This window comes from Bos grunniens, chromosome 22, assembly GCF_055505025.1.
Source record: "Bos grunniens cultivar Pamir isolate PY7600 chromosome 22, Bosgru_T2T1.0, whole genome shotgun sequence".
Taxonomy (NCBI): domain Eukaryota; kingdom Metazoa; phylum Chordata; class Mammalia; order Artiodactyla; family Bovidae; genus Bos; species Bos grunniens.
Genome location: NC_141186.1, coordinates 50,910,164 through 50,925,421, shown reverse-complemented (window position 1 = coordinate 50,925,421; position 15,258 = coordinate 50,910,164). Strand labels below are relative to the sequence as shown.

The 15,258-nt window shown below is 57.7% G+C and overlaps 1 protein-coding gene across 4 annotated transcripts in view; it reads left to right on the top strand.

Moving 5' to 3' along the window:
• The window catches only part of BSN (bassoon presynaptic cytomatrix protein), a 79,802-nt gene extending 65,396 nt beyond the window's left edge, over positions 1-14,406 (top strand). For 2 of the 4 annotated variants that reach the window (XM_086367981.1, XM_086367978.1), the window contains 7 exons: positions 1,731-3,816; positions 4,125-4,915; positions 5,043-5,142; positions 5,668-5,799; positions 6,056-6,109; positions 6,492-6,584; positions 9,450-13,431. In XM_086367981.1, coding sequence (XP_086224107.1) covers positions 1,731-3,816; positions 4,125-4,915; positions 5,043-5,142; positions 5,668-5,799; positions 6,056-6,096 — 3,150 coding nt within the window. In that variant the 3' untranslated portion in view covers positions 6,097-6,109; positions 6,492-6,584; positions 9,450-13,431. Of the gene's footprint in view, positions 1-1,730; positions 3,817-4,124; positions 4,916-5,042; positions 5,143-5,667; positions 5,800-6,055; positions 6,110-6,491; positions 6,585-9,449; positions 13,432-14,207 lie in introns of those variants that run through there. The other 2 variants (XM_086367979.1, XM_086367980.1) reach the window with 2 other exon arrangements.
• The last annotated feature ends 852 nt before the right edge of the window (positions 14,407-15,258 follow it).

Genomic DNA, 15,258 nt, shown 5'->3' with positions numbered 1-15,258 from the left:
TGCTTCCCAGTCCCCAGCTCCAGCCTGGCTCCCCTTGCCCCACACTAAGCCCCAGCCCCCTGAACTACCCTTCAGGGCCCATCCCCGTAGGTTGCAGTGTGCACTCCACCTCATCTTGTCCCGTGCCCACATCCAACCCTCAGCGAATCTGTTCACATACCTGTCTGCTCCCCTAGATAGCAGCTCCTTGTCTGTGACTTTAGTTGCCAGTGATGTCCTGGAACTGTGAGAGAGGGCCTGGCATGTTGGGAAGATGGGGATGGCTAGGGCCTGACACCAAGGACTTTGAATGCCAGGCCAGGAGGGGAGGGCTTTTCTCAAAGGCCCTTGAAGCTTCTGGATGTTTCAGGCAGGTGAGACAGGACGAGATGAGTATCTTAGGAAGCTTCCTGGGCAGAATGTGGGCAGGTGGACTGAAGGAAGCGCCTGTACAGTGGCCCTGGGGAGAGCCTGGAGGAGCCAGAGGCGTTGTGAGGTATACTTCTGGGTAGGATGCAGAGAGGGGAGAGGTGAGGCCTCGATGGGTGGGGTTGTGTAGGAGAGCCCTAGGGTATGCAGCCCAGAGGGGAGGGGGTGCGATACAGAGTCAGTGCTGGCAGGGAGGGCAGGACAGAGAGGCGGGGGTCCTGCCTCCACACAAGGGTCAGCACAGAGGTCCCGTGCACTGGGCGCTCTACCGTGAGCACTCATGGCGTGTGGTCAAAATGACAAGCAATGGACAACAGCGTGAGGAATTCAAAGAGGGAAATTTGTTCCATTTCCTCAAAGGCCACCCTTCGTCCTGAGGTTTAGGGACACATTAGCATTTCCTTTAGGACACGTGTTGAAAGCAGGTTGAGAGTTGCTTGGCAAGTCCAGTGTTAGTCCCCAGTGTATTTGGGGGTTTGGGTGGGCCATAAAACCCAGAGGCCAGGGAGCTAGAGGGCAAAGTTGGAGGGCAAAGCTTCTGGCAGGGTGGACCTTGCGGCAACACAGAATGAGCAGGTGAACAGGGCCCCACGGAGCGCACATTAGGGAGCCCGGACCAGGAAACTAAGGAGCCAGAGATACGATTGCAGAGGCCCTCGAGGGGTCTGGCAGCCTCAGAGTTCGGGGCCTGATGGGGACGTGGAGGAAGCTGGGGCCAGGTGGAGAGCATGGCCTGGCAGAGGGTGATATAGGGCTGCAGGGCAGGAGACTGCAAACAGACAGCTGAACTGCCTTTCACTTGAGAGAGGAGGAAGGCAGGAGGCAGAAAAGAGCCTGCAGCCCCTGACTTTGTCAGCACGCACCCCTGACCACGACCCTCTAGGGAACCCAGTGGGCCCAGGACTCTCTCCACTCCTGTCCATGGCCCTCCGCTGCCCTTGGTGCCTGCTCAGACCCACACCCAGAGCCAAATTTGTACTCTCCTGCCCTCAGTACACTCAGTGGGATGCAGAAGGTGCTAAGCCCACTGGAGATGAGCAGGGGTTCTCAGAGCTGCTGGGGGCCAGGCCAGTACTGGGCATCAGCCAGAGGGGCCTCTGCTCCTTCCTCCCCTCCCACTGCCCTGAGCTCTGGGAAGGAAAAGGCCCATAAAACAATCACAGGTCCTCCTTCCAAGGCCATTGGGTGGGCAGGGCAGGCCTCGAGGCTGCCTGGAGAACCAGGGCGTTGACCCCGGCCAGGCCAGGGCTTTTCTACCCCGTGCCCCAGCAAGCCACCCACACCTTGGGTCTCAGTGCTGCCCGCCCTTCCCTCTGTCTCAGGTGTCGGCGCCGCCGCCCAACGGCCTGGTCCGCAAGGTGAAGCGGACGCTGCCCAGCCCCCCTCCAGAGGAGGCTCACCTGCCCCTGGCTGGCCAGGCTGCTCCCCCGCAGCTGTATGCAGCCAGCCTGCTGCAGCGCGGGCTGGTGGGGCCCGCCGCTGTCCCCGCCACCAAGGCCAGCCTGCTCCGGGAGCTTGACCGGGACCTACGGCTGGTGGAGCATGAGTCCACCAAGCTGCGCAAGAAGCAGGCGGAGCTGGACGAGGAGGAGAAGGAGATCGACGCCAAGCTCAAGTACCTGGAGCTGGGCATCACCCAGCGCAAAGAGTCTCTGGCCAAAGACCGGGGTGGCCGGGACTACCCACCTTTGCGTGGTCTCAGCGAGCATCGCGACTACCTGTCGGACAGTGAGCTCAACCAGCTGCGGCTCCAGGGCTGTGCCACCCCGGCTGGCCAGTATGCGGAGTTCCCTGTCACTGCCGCCGCCCCTGCTACTCCCTCCGGCTCCGCTGCTTTCCAGCCGCCCCAGTTCCCACCTCCAGCGCCACTGTACCCTGCAGGCAGCGCTGGGCCAACTCAGAATGGATTCGCAGCCCACCAGGCACCCACCTACCCTGGTCCCAGCACATACCCAGCACCTGCTTTTCCTCCCGGCACCAGTTACCCTGCTGAGCCTGGCCTGCCCAGCCAGCAAGCGTTCCGTCCCCCGGGCCATTATACAGCCCAGACGCCCCTGCCAACCACACAGACCACCCTTTTCCCAGCCCCGGCTGACAGCCGTGCCCCCCACCAGAAGCCGCGCCAGACATCACTGGCCGACTTGGAGCAGAAAGTGCCCACTAACTACGAGGTGATCGCCAGCCCCGTCGTGGCCATGTCTTCAGCCCCGTCGGAAACCAGCTACAGCGGCCCTGGCCCCGCCGCCAGCAGCAGCTACGAACAGGGCAAGGCTCCCGAGCTGCCACGGGTCAGTGACCGCAGCGGTGTGAGCCTGAGCCCAGCCCCCATCTACTCCTCTGACTCACACTACACCAGCCTGGAGCAGACTGTCCCCCGGAACTACGTGATGATTGATGACATCAGCGAACTGACCAAGGACAGCACCTCCACTGCCCCCGAGAGCCAGCGCCTGGAGCCCCTGGGGCCAAGCAGCAGTGGGCGTCCAGCGAAAGAGCCAGGAGAACCAGGGGTCCTTGAGGGGTCCGCACTGCCCTGCTGCTACACCAGAGGGGAGGAAGAATCCGAGGAAGACTCTTACGAGCCCCGTGGTAAGAGTGGCCACCACCGGGGTGTGGAGAGCAATGGCCGACCAGCCAGCACGCACTATTACAGCGACAGCGACTACAGACACAGCACTCGAGCGGACAAGTATAGTCCAGGCCCTGCGGGGCCCAAGCACCCCTCTAAGAGCCTGGCCCCAGCTGCCGTCCCCTCGAAGCGCAGCAAGCACCGGAAGCAGGGAATGGAGCAAAAGATCTCCAAGTTCTCACCTATCGAAGAGGCCAAGGATGTGGAGTCAGACCTGGCTTCCTACCCCTCCTCTGCAGTCAGCAGTAGCCTGGCTTCTCGGGGAAGGAAGTTCCAGGACGAAATCACCTATGGGCTCAAGAAGAACGTGTATGAGCAGCAGCGGTATTACGGGGTGTCCAGCCGGGACCCAGCGGAGGAGGATGACCGCATGTATGGTGGGAGCAGCAGGTCCCGGGGGGCACCTGCATACAGCGGGGAGAAGCTGTCCAGCCACGACTTCGGGGGCCGGGCCAAGGGATACGAGCGGGAACGGGAGGCTGTGGAGCGACTTCAAAAAGCGGGCCCCAAGCCCTCATCTCTGAGCATGGCCCACGGCCGGACCCGGCCCCCCATGCGGAGCCAGGCCTCTGAAGAAGAGAGCCCCGTCAGCCCCTTGGGGCGGCCCCGCCCTGCTGGGGGCCCTCTTCCCCCCGGGGACACCTGCCCACCATTCTGCTCCAGCCACTCCATGCCTGACGTCCAGGAGCACGTCAAGGAGGGACCGCGGTCCCACTCATATAAGCGTGACGAGGGCTACATCCTGGATGATGCCCACTGCGTAGTTTCCGACAGCGAAGGTAATGGCAGCTGGGGGTGATGTCTGCGGATGCTCAGCACCTGGGGGGCCTTGCCTACCCGTGGGGTTCTGAGCCCTGAGGTGTCCCAGCAGGGCCGGGCCAGGTGCCTCACCTGGTGGGCCCTGCTGCTGGCTGCCCTTCCTCCTGCTCCGCCTGTGCCCTGGCCCCAGCGGTGGGGGGGGGCTGGGGGCCTGGCGTTAACGCTTGTGGCTGTGGCGCCCACTCTGTTTTCCTTGCATGGCTTCAGCTGGGCCAGCCCCCTGCGGCCAGCCCGGGGGTTGACCGTGTTCTGTTTTTGGTCTCTGAAGCGTATCACCTGGGCCAGGAGGAGACAGACTGGTTTGATAAGCCCCGGGATGCCCGCTCTGACCGGTTCAGGCACCATGGGGGCCACGCAGTCTCCTCCTCCTCCCAGAAGCGAGGCCCTGCCAGGCACGGCTACCACGACTACGATGAGCCCCCCGAGGAGGGCCTGTGGCCACACGATGAGGGTGGCCCCGGCCGCCACGCCTCAGCCAAGGAACACCGACACCACGGTGACCACGGGCGGCACTCGGGCCGCCACGCCGGCGAGGAGCCGAGCCGACGGGCTGCCAAACCACACGTTCGGGACGTGGGTCGCCATGAGGCCCGGCCTCACCCGCAGCCCAGCCCTGCCCCGGCCGTGCAGAAGAAAGGTCAGCCTGGGTACCCCAGCTCCGCCGAATACTCACAGCCATCCCGTGCCCCATCAGCATACCATCACTCTTCTGAGAGCAAGAAGAGCTCCCGACAGGCCCACCCTGGGCCCGCGGCGCTGCAGCCAAAGCTAGAATCCCAACCGCAGCCTCAAGGCCGGCAGGCAGCCCCAGGGCCACAGCCGTCCCAGCCGCCGCCATCCAGGCAGATGCCCTCGGCAACAGCGTCGCGCCAGCCGCAGACACAGCCGCAGCCACAGCAAGGTCTTGGGCTGCAGCCTCCGCAGCAGGCCCCATCGCAGGCACGGCTGCAGCAGCAGGGCCAGCCAGCTGCCCGGGGTCCGGCCTCTGCTGCCAGCCAGTCAGCAGGGAAGCCTCAGGCAGGCCCCCCGACAGCCACAGGCCCCCAGCCGTCAGGACCAGTAAGTAGGGCTCCGGCACATGGATCCCCTGCAGGGTGGATGCTGGGACCGCAGCTTGGATGGGCCCTGGGTTCCAGGCTGGGCAGAGTGGATGGACAGTAGCTCAGCTGTGTTCTGTGTTTTGCAGCCACGGGCAGAGCAGGCGAACAGCTCTAAAGGGACAGCCAAAGCGCCCCAGCAGGGGAGGCCTCCTCAGGCCCAGCCACCACCAGGACCTGGCCCTGCAGGTGAGCCTGCCTTTGGGCACCCTTGGCTATCACCCAGAGTACCTGGGCTGCCCTCTTCCTACGCTGACCGGGACCCTGAGCTTCCCCACACTGCGTGCTGTCACTGGTTCCTGAGAAGTGCCCAGTGCAGCACTGCAGGCGTCCCCAGCAGAAACGAGCCTGGGGTTAGAATTAGCCAATGGGTCACCAGCACGGGGGACTTAGGGCCCAGGCAGCTCCGAATGGAGAGCCTGGAAGGGGCTGGTGAGCACAGTGCCACGACCTAGCTCCTTATTTTCCTTCCTCCCTCCTCCCTTTCTTTTCCTGCCTTTCCCTTCCTTGCTCCTTCTTTATCGTCCTCAACTTCTTTCTTTTTTCTGCTTCTTCACACCTCTTTTCTTCCTGTTCTTACCTTCCTCTCTTGATTTCTCTGTCATCCTCCTCACCTTTCATTGCACAGGGCACCTGTGTTGCCATTACTTGCCTGCTCAGACTCTGAAGAGCCGGTCCAGGCACGGCTCATGATGGTGGCTTCTTTCCCCCTAGGCGTGAAGGCTGGAGCCAAGCCTGGAGGGACCCCAGGGGCTCCTGCCGGCCAGCCAGGTGCCGAAGGGGAGAGCGTGCTCTCCAAGATCCTCCCCGGTGGGGCCGCGGAGCAGGCCGGCAAGCTGACGGAAGGTAAGCAGTGCCTACGGCCGGGTCCGTGGTGGGCGGTGCTCACGGGCCCTACCATGGCAGAGTTCGGGTCTGGGGAATGGTTCCGGGCTGGGCCATCCGGGCACGGGCCAGCCCAAGGGTGCACCTGCTGCTGCCTAGTTATTCTGAAGGCAGTCCCTGCCCCTCAGGCCAAGCTTGGCTTTGCACCAAATGGCCTTGACTAGGAGGAAGCCTTTCCCACTTTCCTGACACCTCTCTCCTTTCTCCCGTGTCACAGCTGTGTCTGCTTTTGGTAAAAAATTCTCCTCCTTCTGGTGACCATGCCCTCAGGGTGAGTATGAGCCTCCTGTACCCACCTTCCCCTGGGAAAGGCCTGAGGCACTGGACTTTGGGGAGGTCTTCTGGGAGGAGCATGGTCTTCAGTGATGCGGAAGCATTCACTGAAGCATTCACTTCAGGAGCGGGTGATGTGGTCAGAGCTGCAGTGAGTGTAGGAGGAGGAAAGGGAGGAGGGGCCCTCTGCACAGAGGGCCCAACGTGGGGCCTATACAGTAGAGATCCCCAGCTAAGGGAAGCCAGGGCCAGCTTCCCTTTGTCCTTTTTCAGCATCCCAGCCCCTGACAGGGTTCTGAGAGCTACGCGTTGACATTAGGTTGTAGGGGGTTCCACAGGGGTGCAGCTCCTCCTAGCCCTCCCTTGTGTATACTCCACAGGCTCTTGAAGAAATGAAGGGAGATGATATCATTGCTGTGGAAAAATCTCTGGAGCCAGAGGCCTGGGCGCAGCTCTGGACTCTGCGTATAACAGTGAGTATCAGGACCAGGCTGGGCTGGGCGGAGGAGGAGGTGAAGGGCCCAGGCCTCCGATCCAGCTTCTGCAAGTGTGAACTAGGAGGGGCCTACGGGAGCTTCCTTCAGCTGGGACAGGCCCAGCAGCTACCTGGAGGCAGAAACAACTGAGCTGGCTGAGATGACTCAGGTAGTAACCTCAGGAAAGGGCCGGGCAACCAACTGTGCCCCACAACTGGGGCTCCATACACTGGGCGCTGATTCCAGAGCCCCGTCTCTGAGGCCTAGTGCTGGTCACTTTGTTCCAGATGTTCAGATGAAGCTGGAGTCCCCAAACCCTGTAGAGTTAGCAGTCCTCAGTGTGACGTCAAAATAAAATCGACCTCACAGTTGCAAGAGGGACATGAAGAATGAGCGGAGAGGTGGATGGGAAAGGGACAGAGAGTCAGGGGAGGACACCCAGACGGGAGTCTCAGCTCCAGACCAGGTAAGCCCAGGAAGAGAGCAGAAGGGCCTCAGGACGGGGGCCCTGGCTCTTGCTGGGCTGTGGTGATCAAAGCAGGATCAGAAGCCTGGACCTAGAGCCTTCTCTGGCCCTGGCCTTGCCTCTGGGCAGGCAAGAGGAAGTGGTACCTCCTGCAGGATGGTGGGTAGGGTAGGTTGGCTGTCTGCGTTGCTCTGTGCGAAACCAGGGACTACCTCCTCGAATTCCATAGCCTTAGGGTCCTCTTCCTACCCCTCCTTTGCCACTTCTGCTGCTGAGTACAGAGGTATGGGTGCTTCTCATGGTGGGCAGTCATGTGGGTGGCAGGGCCAGGTGCTCAGCAGTCAAATCACAAGGGAGCCCTGGGACCAGCCAGGGCCTCTGCCCAGGCCTGGCCTGCTTGTAGGAAGGAGTGAGATCGAAAAGGTCACCTGTCTCTGGAGGACCAGTGGGGAGACTGGAAAGGTCCAGTTCCCATCCATTTATTCATTTATTCAGTAAGTGTTTGTCAGGTACAAGTAGGTGCTGGGCCCTGTTCTGAAGAGTGCTGAGGATCCAGCAGAGAACAGGACTGGGTCCCTGCCCTCTGAAGCTGGCAGCCTGTTAAGAGGAGCAGAGAAGAAATAAGTTAAAAAAAAATGAGAAGGTAATTTCTGGGGTATCCCTGGAGGTCCAGTGGTTAAGATTCTGCACTTCCAATGCAGGGGGTGCATGTTCAATCCCTGGTCAAGGAACTAAGATCCCACATACCACAGAGCATGGCCAAAAATGTTAAATAAAATGAAATTGAGTCCTTAAGTAAAAAGAAAATATTTTTTAAAATGAGAAGCATATGAATCTATAAAAAAAGTCTTAAAAAAAAAAAAAGGAATTTCTGAAGGTTTTAAGTGTTCTAAAGGCAGTTATGGCTCAGAGGGGTCTACTCTAGAGAAGGTGGTTAGTAACAGGTAAGGCTCAAGCAGGGAGAAGAGGCTGCTGTGGAATGTGCCCAGGTGAGGGAACGGCACCTGCAGAGCCTCCAATGAGACAGACAGACTTCAGGGACAGACAGAAGGCCAGTACAGTCGGAGCCATAGAGGAGGGGAGAGTGTCCAAGGGTGTAGTCGGAGGAGCCAGCTGGGCTGGGCTTTGCAGGCCAAAGTGGAGAGCCCAGAATTCGTTCCAAGGAGACTAGTCACAGCGCAGCACTCCAGTGTTCATCCCGCCTTCAGCCCCAGGGCAGCGGACTCCCTGTTGCCTTCCTGCTCCACCACATGTTTTCTCTGAGTTGCCCTGGAACAGAGGTGAAATGGCAATTTGTGTTGAAGGAAGGGGAGGTAGGGGCAGCTCGGGACCAGGCCCATGGCAGGATCTGCCTCGGGTGTAGGGCCAGGGCTATGTCACTGGGGAGCAAAAGGAGCCACTGGCGTGGCTTCGTCCCACGTTCTGCCCCGTGACATGCATGGGCCACTGAAGTCACTGACTGTGGACTTCAAGGAGTCTCCCTCAAGGTCTGGCATCCAGCTGATGGGGCCAAGCGGTCAGCGCTGCTGTGAGTGTCCGTCTCCCGGTGCCTTTTGTGGAGATTTCAGAAGTGGGCTGGGAGAGGCTCGTCATTTTAAACAAAACCCCATCTCCCTCATTCTTTTTTTAAAAAAATTTTTAAAAGTAAGTTTATTTGTTTCAAGGTTTACAAATAACACAGGTGCACCTTGTATTTAAAATTGCCATTATAGATGAGAACATGCATACAGAGTCATTTTTGTTTGAGTAATATTTTTAATGTAATAGATTTTAAGATGTGGTGAGGGAGGAATCTGACAGAGATGAATGTGCCAAGCAAAACCACAACTGTGTATCCTTTAAAGCACATCATGGCTCTAAGTACCATGTTGTTAAGGATTCTAATGAGGTGCCATAGACTGTACATCAAATCAGTATTATTTTTCAGTATTATTGTTTTCAGAGCCACATTTTGTTGCTTATTTGCTAGTATTAATCAGTCAAAGGGCACCATTCTTTTTTTTTTTTTGGAAACCAAAGCTGTCTCAGAAATGGCCGATTTAACTTTATAGTAACAAAATAGCACAACACAGACTCTCTCAATACAGATAAATTCACACAGACTGGAGATTATGTATAATAGATATATATGAAGCAACTTGTGTTAAAGAAATGTCCCTTCCTGGCCAACATGATTCTTCTTTCTTCCTGACCTTCTCTTTATGACCTCAAACCTGCCCCAGCACCCATCTCCTCCACCTCAGTGGGGCTGGGATCCCGTGGGTGTGGAGGAGCCGGGCCATCAGCCTGTGGCTGACAGCTGGAAGGAGGGCGGGCGAGAGGCAGCTGTCCACGGTGCTTGACCAAAATTTTCTCTTTCCTTTTTCCTTCTCTCCTTCCTCCTTTTCTCCTCCAAGCATCTACAATCTGACAAACCTTCGGCCCAAAGACTCACACGAGGTGGTACGTGGCTGTCGGGCCTCAGTTGAGGACAGGATGTTTTCTAACAGCAGCTGCCGGGGTGAAGCCTGTGCTGGTCACGTGGGACCACTGGACCCGGGTACCCGTGACTGTCTTCCCAGAGACCCTGCTCTCCTCCGGGCGCCACCGTCAAGGCGCAGCCATCGGTGGGAGGGAGGAACGCCCTCTGGAGACCTTGCCACACGGCAGTCTTGCTGCTCTTCCCATAGCTGCCCTCCGCGGCCCGGCCGGCCCGGCCTCCAATGCGTTATACACAGAGTTGGGGCACACGCTGCCTGTTTTTGACGGATGCTGCCCTCCCTCTACCATGCCAGAAGTTTTTCCACAGCCTTGGAGAGGGGCTTTGACCGAGGGCTGGGGGCCCCAGGCTCCGTTTCCTTCACATTCCAGCTGGCCCAGATCCTTCCGTGGCCACAGGGCCCTGCCCCACCTCATCTTGCCCTCTGGGTGACACCGGAGCAGGTGTCCAAGTGGCTAGCGTGGGATTGGGAGAACTTTACAAACGTTAGGACCTAACACTGTCTCATCGCTGAAATCAGAGGCCATAGCACCGAAAAGCAGCGTGGGCGCCGGCTGAGGCTTCTCCCAGCCTTTGGGTGGCCGCGTGCTAGCACGCCCGCCGCTATCTTCAAAGCCATTCCCCCCCAATCATCATGAGCATCCCAGCGGCCCCTCCATTGTCTCGACCAGCCGGCTCCTCGTTCGTACACCTGGGGATTTCTTTTGATTTTGAGAACAGCCTTAATCATTTCAGTTTGATTTAAGTGTATACCTCATAAACATTGTTCTTTGGTTTCTCCTCCCACCCCTCCTTTCTCTCTTCCCTCTCTCGGCTCACCTCCTTGCCTCTCCCCTCCACCACCACCTTGTGACTGATGGTTTGGTTTCCTCTTTGCTCTGCCCCTGCTCAGCACAGGGAGAATGTTGACTAAGAAGCAATAGTGGGCAGCAGGCCACCAAGAGCACAAGCCCAGGGCAGGGTCTAGGGAGGCCCCTCAGCCCGCCTCTGTTTACCGTGGAACTCCAGTCCTTCTTAAGCCATCACCAGTGGACGTGCTCAAAGCAGAGGGGCCAGGGCTTCTGCCAGCCGAGCGAGGGAAGGGCCCAGAGTCCTGTGCTGGGGTGGGTGGCGCCGTCCAATCCACCCCAGTGGACTGGGCGGGGCTCCTCCCTGAGGCCCTTCCGTCTGGGGCCTCCCTTCATCTTGGGCACAGCCGCAAGTCTCATCTCTAACGTTCTATGCAATGAAATATAAACCCTCAAAGACAACTGTTAATATTTATTAAATTCCATGTTACGTATAAGGAGTTAATTGCGAAGATGCAATTGAGAAACTGGATAGATCAGCTCATATCCGACCCCTCACTCCCCTCCCCCTCCCCCACTCCCACCGTGTGTGTGAAGTTCTCAGTCTGTGGCATGTTCGACCTGTGGCAGGACTCGCTGCTGCCAAGCAAGTCACCGCCGGTCCCACAGCGGAGCATGCACAGCTCGCAGCCTCTTTGCACGATCTCATCCATTTTAAATGCTCGACCCTCTTGCTTGGAGTTCTTTTTGTCTCAGACCCCCTCCTTCAGGAGTGCTTCTAGCTGACTTCTGCACGAGCTAGTGAGGACAGCCGGAATTGCTGCCCAAGCATGCCAGGCCGCCGGCCCGGCAGTACAAGGCCCCACACACCCTGCGTGTTTCTCTGACCAAGACGTCTCCGGGGAGACACACGGTGGGAGCCCACACAGGATGTGTGCACGTGAACATTTGGAAGGTTGGCTGTGGGATTTCCATCTGTAAGTTGCCCCCCGCCCTTACCCTGGCCCTGAGCCAGAGACATCTGGCTGCCCCTTCCCAGTGGGGCAGTGTTTGAGGGCAGAGCTGGGCTGCCTCTGCAGCCAGAGACAGAAGCCAAGAGTGGGGCCTGCCTGTGTCCTAGGACCCCAGCTCCTGACCGTGCCTGATCTGTGCCCCTCCTCTGGCTTGTAAGCTCCAAGGTCTGTGAGCCAGGAGATCTAGGCCGGGACTGGAGGCCAGAGGATGCTCAGGAAGGGCTGGACCTTTGCATTTGTGGCACGGACAGCTGACAGAGTCACTTTGCATCAGAGTGGGTGTTCCTATACACAGTGGCTTCAAGCGGAGTTTTTTGGGAAGAATCTCAATAACAAGACTTCCAGAAGGTTCTGTGGTGACACTCTCTGCGTCTGTCCCCAGGATCTAAACACCCCACCAGCCCCCATCTCTGGAGCCTCAGCGTCCCACTGCTCATGACTGAGCCAAGCGTGCAGCAGGCACCTGACCCCTCCAGGCCTGGCCTTCCTCCAGAGTTTGCTCCATGCATTTCTCAGGGGTCCGCATTTCTCCTTTCCAAAAAGGTCTACAAGCCCTTTCAGAGAGGGATCCTGGCCCACCTCTGGCAGCTGTGGATGAGATAGGAGGCTATTACCCACTTTGTTGGGCCCAGGCCCTGCCCTTCTGGATTTGGGCTTCACCCATCCAACGGGACACCTGCCTCATTGCAGAGAGCAGGCCTGGGCTATGTGAGCCCATCTGTGCAAGGGCTGAGGGAGGCCATCATCTGGCCCCTCTGATCACCCAGGGCCAGGTTTTTGTGAGCTGTGCCTAGTGGCTGGATACGTATGTGAGGGACTAATGCAGTGAGCCTCCCCGAAGAAGGCCAAGGGACGGGTCCAGAAGCGGGGAACAGGCAAGGAGATGACAGCAGGCCAGCCCCCATCAAGGCTAGTTTCAGGCTCTCACACATTGACTTTTCAGCAAATCTTTCTGGTCAAGCTCTCTGAGTTGGACATTTCTGACATCTGCCACTCCCTACCCCCCCAACATATCCACAGGACACATCTGTACCATCACCCCCTTGTGAAGGTGGCTGGAGCAGGCCTCTGGGCCACAGGTGTGCTGGCCCTCATGTAGATACAGCTGTGACTCCAGGGACCAGAGGCTGAGGGACGAGTGTTCGATGCCTTGGGTGCTGGGGAGCACCAAGCACATCTCCACACAGGCAAGGGGATGTCTCTGGGAAGCAGTCCAGGCCTTCTCTATACCCTCCCCTGCCCCAGTGTCATGAGTAAGGGCACTGCCTCCTCTGTCTACTTCAGGGCCCAATGCATTCACAGCAACAACCCCTGCCCCACCATCGCTTAGTCCTTGGGAAGAGACTGTGGTCTCAGGGCCCATGGTGAGAGGCAGCAGTGGCAGCAACTATGTCCTGTCTTCTGGAGCCTGTGGGGAGTTTTCCAGGCCGATCCTTTGCCATGGCAACAAGGCCCTGGCCTGTTGGCCCCTCCCTTGCCCTCGTGCCCCCTCCCTGCACTCTGTAAATACTTGTCGTCATGGACTCCGACAGCGTCAAAGGGACAGGCCTGACCAACTGAAGCGCCTCAGAGACATCACCTCTGTCTCCCTGGGTACCAGCAGCCCTGGTGCCATGTGCACTGGGGGGAGCGGGAGAGCCATGGGAGTCGTGAGGTTATTGTGTGTGTGCGCATGTGAACAAGCGTGTGAGCGTATGTGTGTGTGTGTCTGCCTCACTCGGCCTCTGGGACCCAATAAGCCCGTCCTCTCTCAGAGCAGCGCCCTGGAGAGTGGTGGCCGCCCCACGCCTTTCCTCTGCTAGCTTCTATGTCTTGTTTTGGGTCCCCCCACACACTCCTTCCCTGCCTCCCTTCTTTCCTCTCTTCCCTTCTTTCCTTCTCTCCTTCTTTCTTTGAGGGGGGAAGAGTGCTGTACAAAGTCAAACAAACAAGTTTACAGTTGTAAGTGCAATGACCCGAGTCCTTCACGTGACCTTGTGAACTGTGTGCCGTCCTCCGTGCTCTGTGAGAACTCGTGGTACTTCAGTGTCCCTCCCCCTGTATTGTGACAAGGTAATTCTGTGGTATCAGAATAAAAGGACTTGATATAAACAACCTACAGACTGTCTCTGGGATGGTTTCTGAAATGGGCAGGCGCAGGCAGAGGAACAAATCCCCCAACTGTGACAGCCCCGTGTTTTCACGGTTAAAGGGAAAGAATGAGAAGGCAAAGTTGCGCAAGTACCGGCAAGGCCAGGGCAGAGCTCACAGCAATCTGGCCAAAGACAGTGGGTCCCTCCACAAAGGCAAAGTTTAATGCTTGAACCTGGAGAGAGCAGTTAGTTCACTGGGCAGACTTGTTAATTTTTTTAAGTTTTTTAAATTGGGGTTTAATTACTTTATAGTGTTGTGTTAGTTTCTGCTATACAACAAGGTGAATCAGCTATAAGTATACATATATCCCCTCCCTCCCACCTACCCCCCCTCAAGGGCAGACTGTTGAGGGTACCTCCACAGTCTGCGAGTGTCTGGGGTGCACACTTTTCTGGGGCCTGATTCCTGGGGACGCAAGTGAGCAGGTGCTGCCCCCTGGTGCCACCAACAAGCCCTACACCTGTCTGCCTTGGCTGTGTCCACTCCAACACCCAAACTCTTGGGGGTTACTAGATCTTAGTCCTTCCCCAGACTAGGAAAGCCTTCTTATCAAAGTAACCCTGAGTTTCTAGAAATGTTTAAAAACACAGATACGTAAAAAATAAAAAATAAAAAAAAATAAAAACACAGATACGTGAAAAGAGTGTCAGCCTCACCTCTGGCCTTCCTCAAAGTTAGTATCTTGATGCATGTCTTTCCTTGATGCATGTTTTTCCTTCCTGTGTTTTTCATTTTAAACAGAGCCAGAAGATACAGAAGTTCCTGTTTTCTAGCCTTCTGTTTATTTCTACACGTTCATTCCAGATACCTAGATGTTCATCCTCCAGTGCCCAGCCTCCAGAGAGCTGCACCATGAGTTTACCGCCAGGCTGCTGAAAGTGCCCTCAAAGACAGGTGCTATGTTCCCAGTTTTCCTGTTGTAAACAATGCTGTAGCGAACATCCTCATTTCCAACTTTCCACTCAGATAGGTGGCTGGGGCCACTCTTTCTGCTCCCAGTTCTGGCCTTAACAGGCCTGCACGTACGGATGCATGGGGTCACGCAGAGTCGGACACAACTGAAGCGACTCAGCAGCAGCAGCAGCAGCAGAAAATGGAAACTGTTTTTACCCGACTAGTCTGATGCGGAAGGGGAAGCTGCAGGCCAGTCAAGTGGGATGTGAGTCACAGGCAAGGCAGGGCACAGGGACCCAGGGTCTTGAGGGAGCCAGGGTCCTTGGCTCCAGCCAAGCTCAGGAGACATCCATTGCTTCTGGCTTGACAACTGGCCAGCCTCTCCTGCCATGGTAACCTGCCCTGTCCAGTGCCAGTGTCCTGAGGGAGCCTTTCTGCCCAGGTTTCTCATTCCACAGGAAGGACTCTGTTTCTGGGTGGAGCCTGTACCCACCAGGCCCTCTGCACCCAAGAACTTGGGCTGAGGCCTGGGAAGGCAGACAGAGGCTCATGCGCTCATCCACATGCCACGGAGCAGGGTGGGGGAGGGCTGGAGGGGCAGATAGCTTCTGGGGCAGGCTTGGTGTCCGATAAGACCTGGCAACACCCTGTGTGAACTTTGTACCCGCCCTTCTTTGCCATAAGGCCAGAGCTCTGCATTCTACCAGGAGCACACCTCCGCCCTTCTCTTCGGCCAGAGAACCCCCTGCAGAGCAGCGTCTGGTGAATGCAAGCCTAGCAATAGACCAGGAGGACCCGACAGCCAGCCTCCGGGCTGCGGGAGACCCCAGCTGGGGCTGACTTTGGCTTGCATCCTGCCTCTTATGCTCTGCCCCTCACCTCTCGCTGGACTCGACTT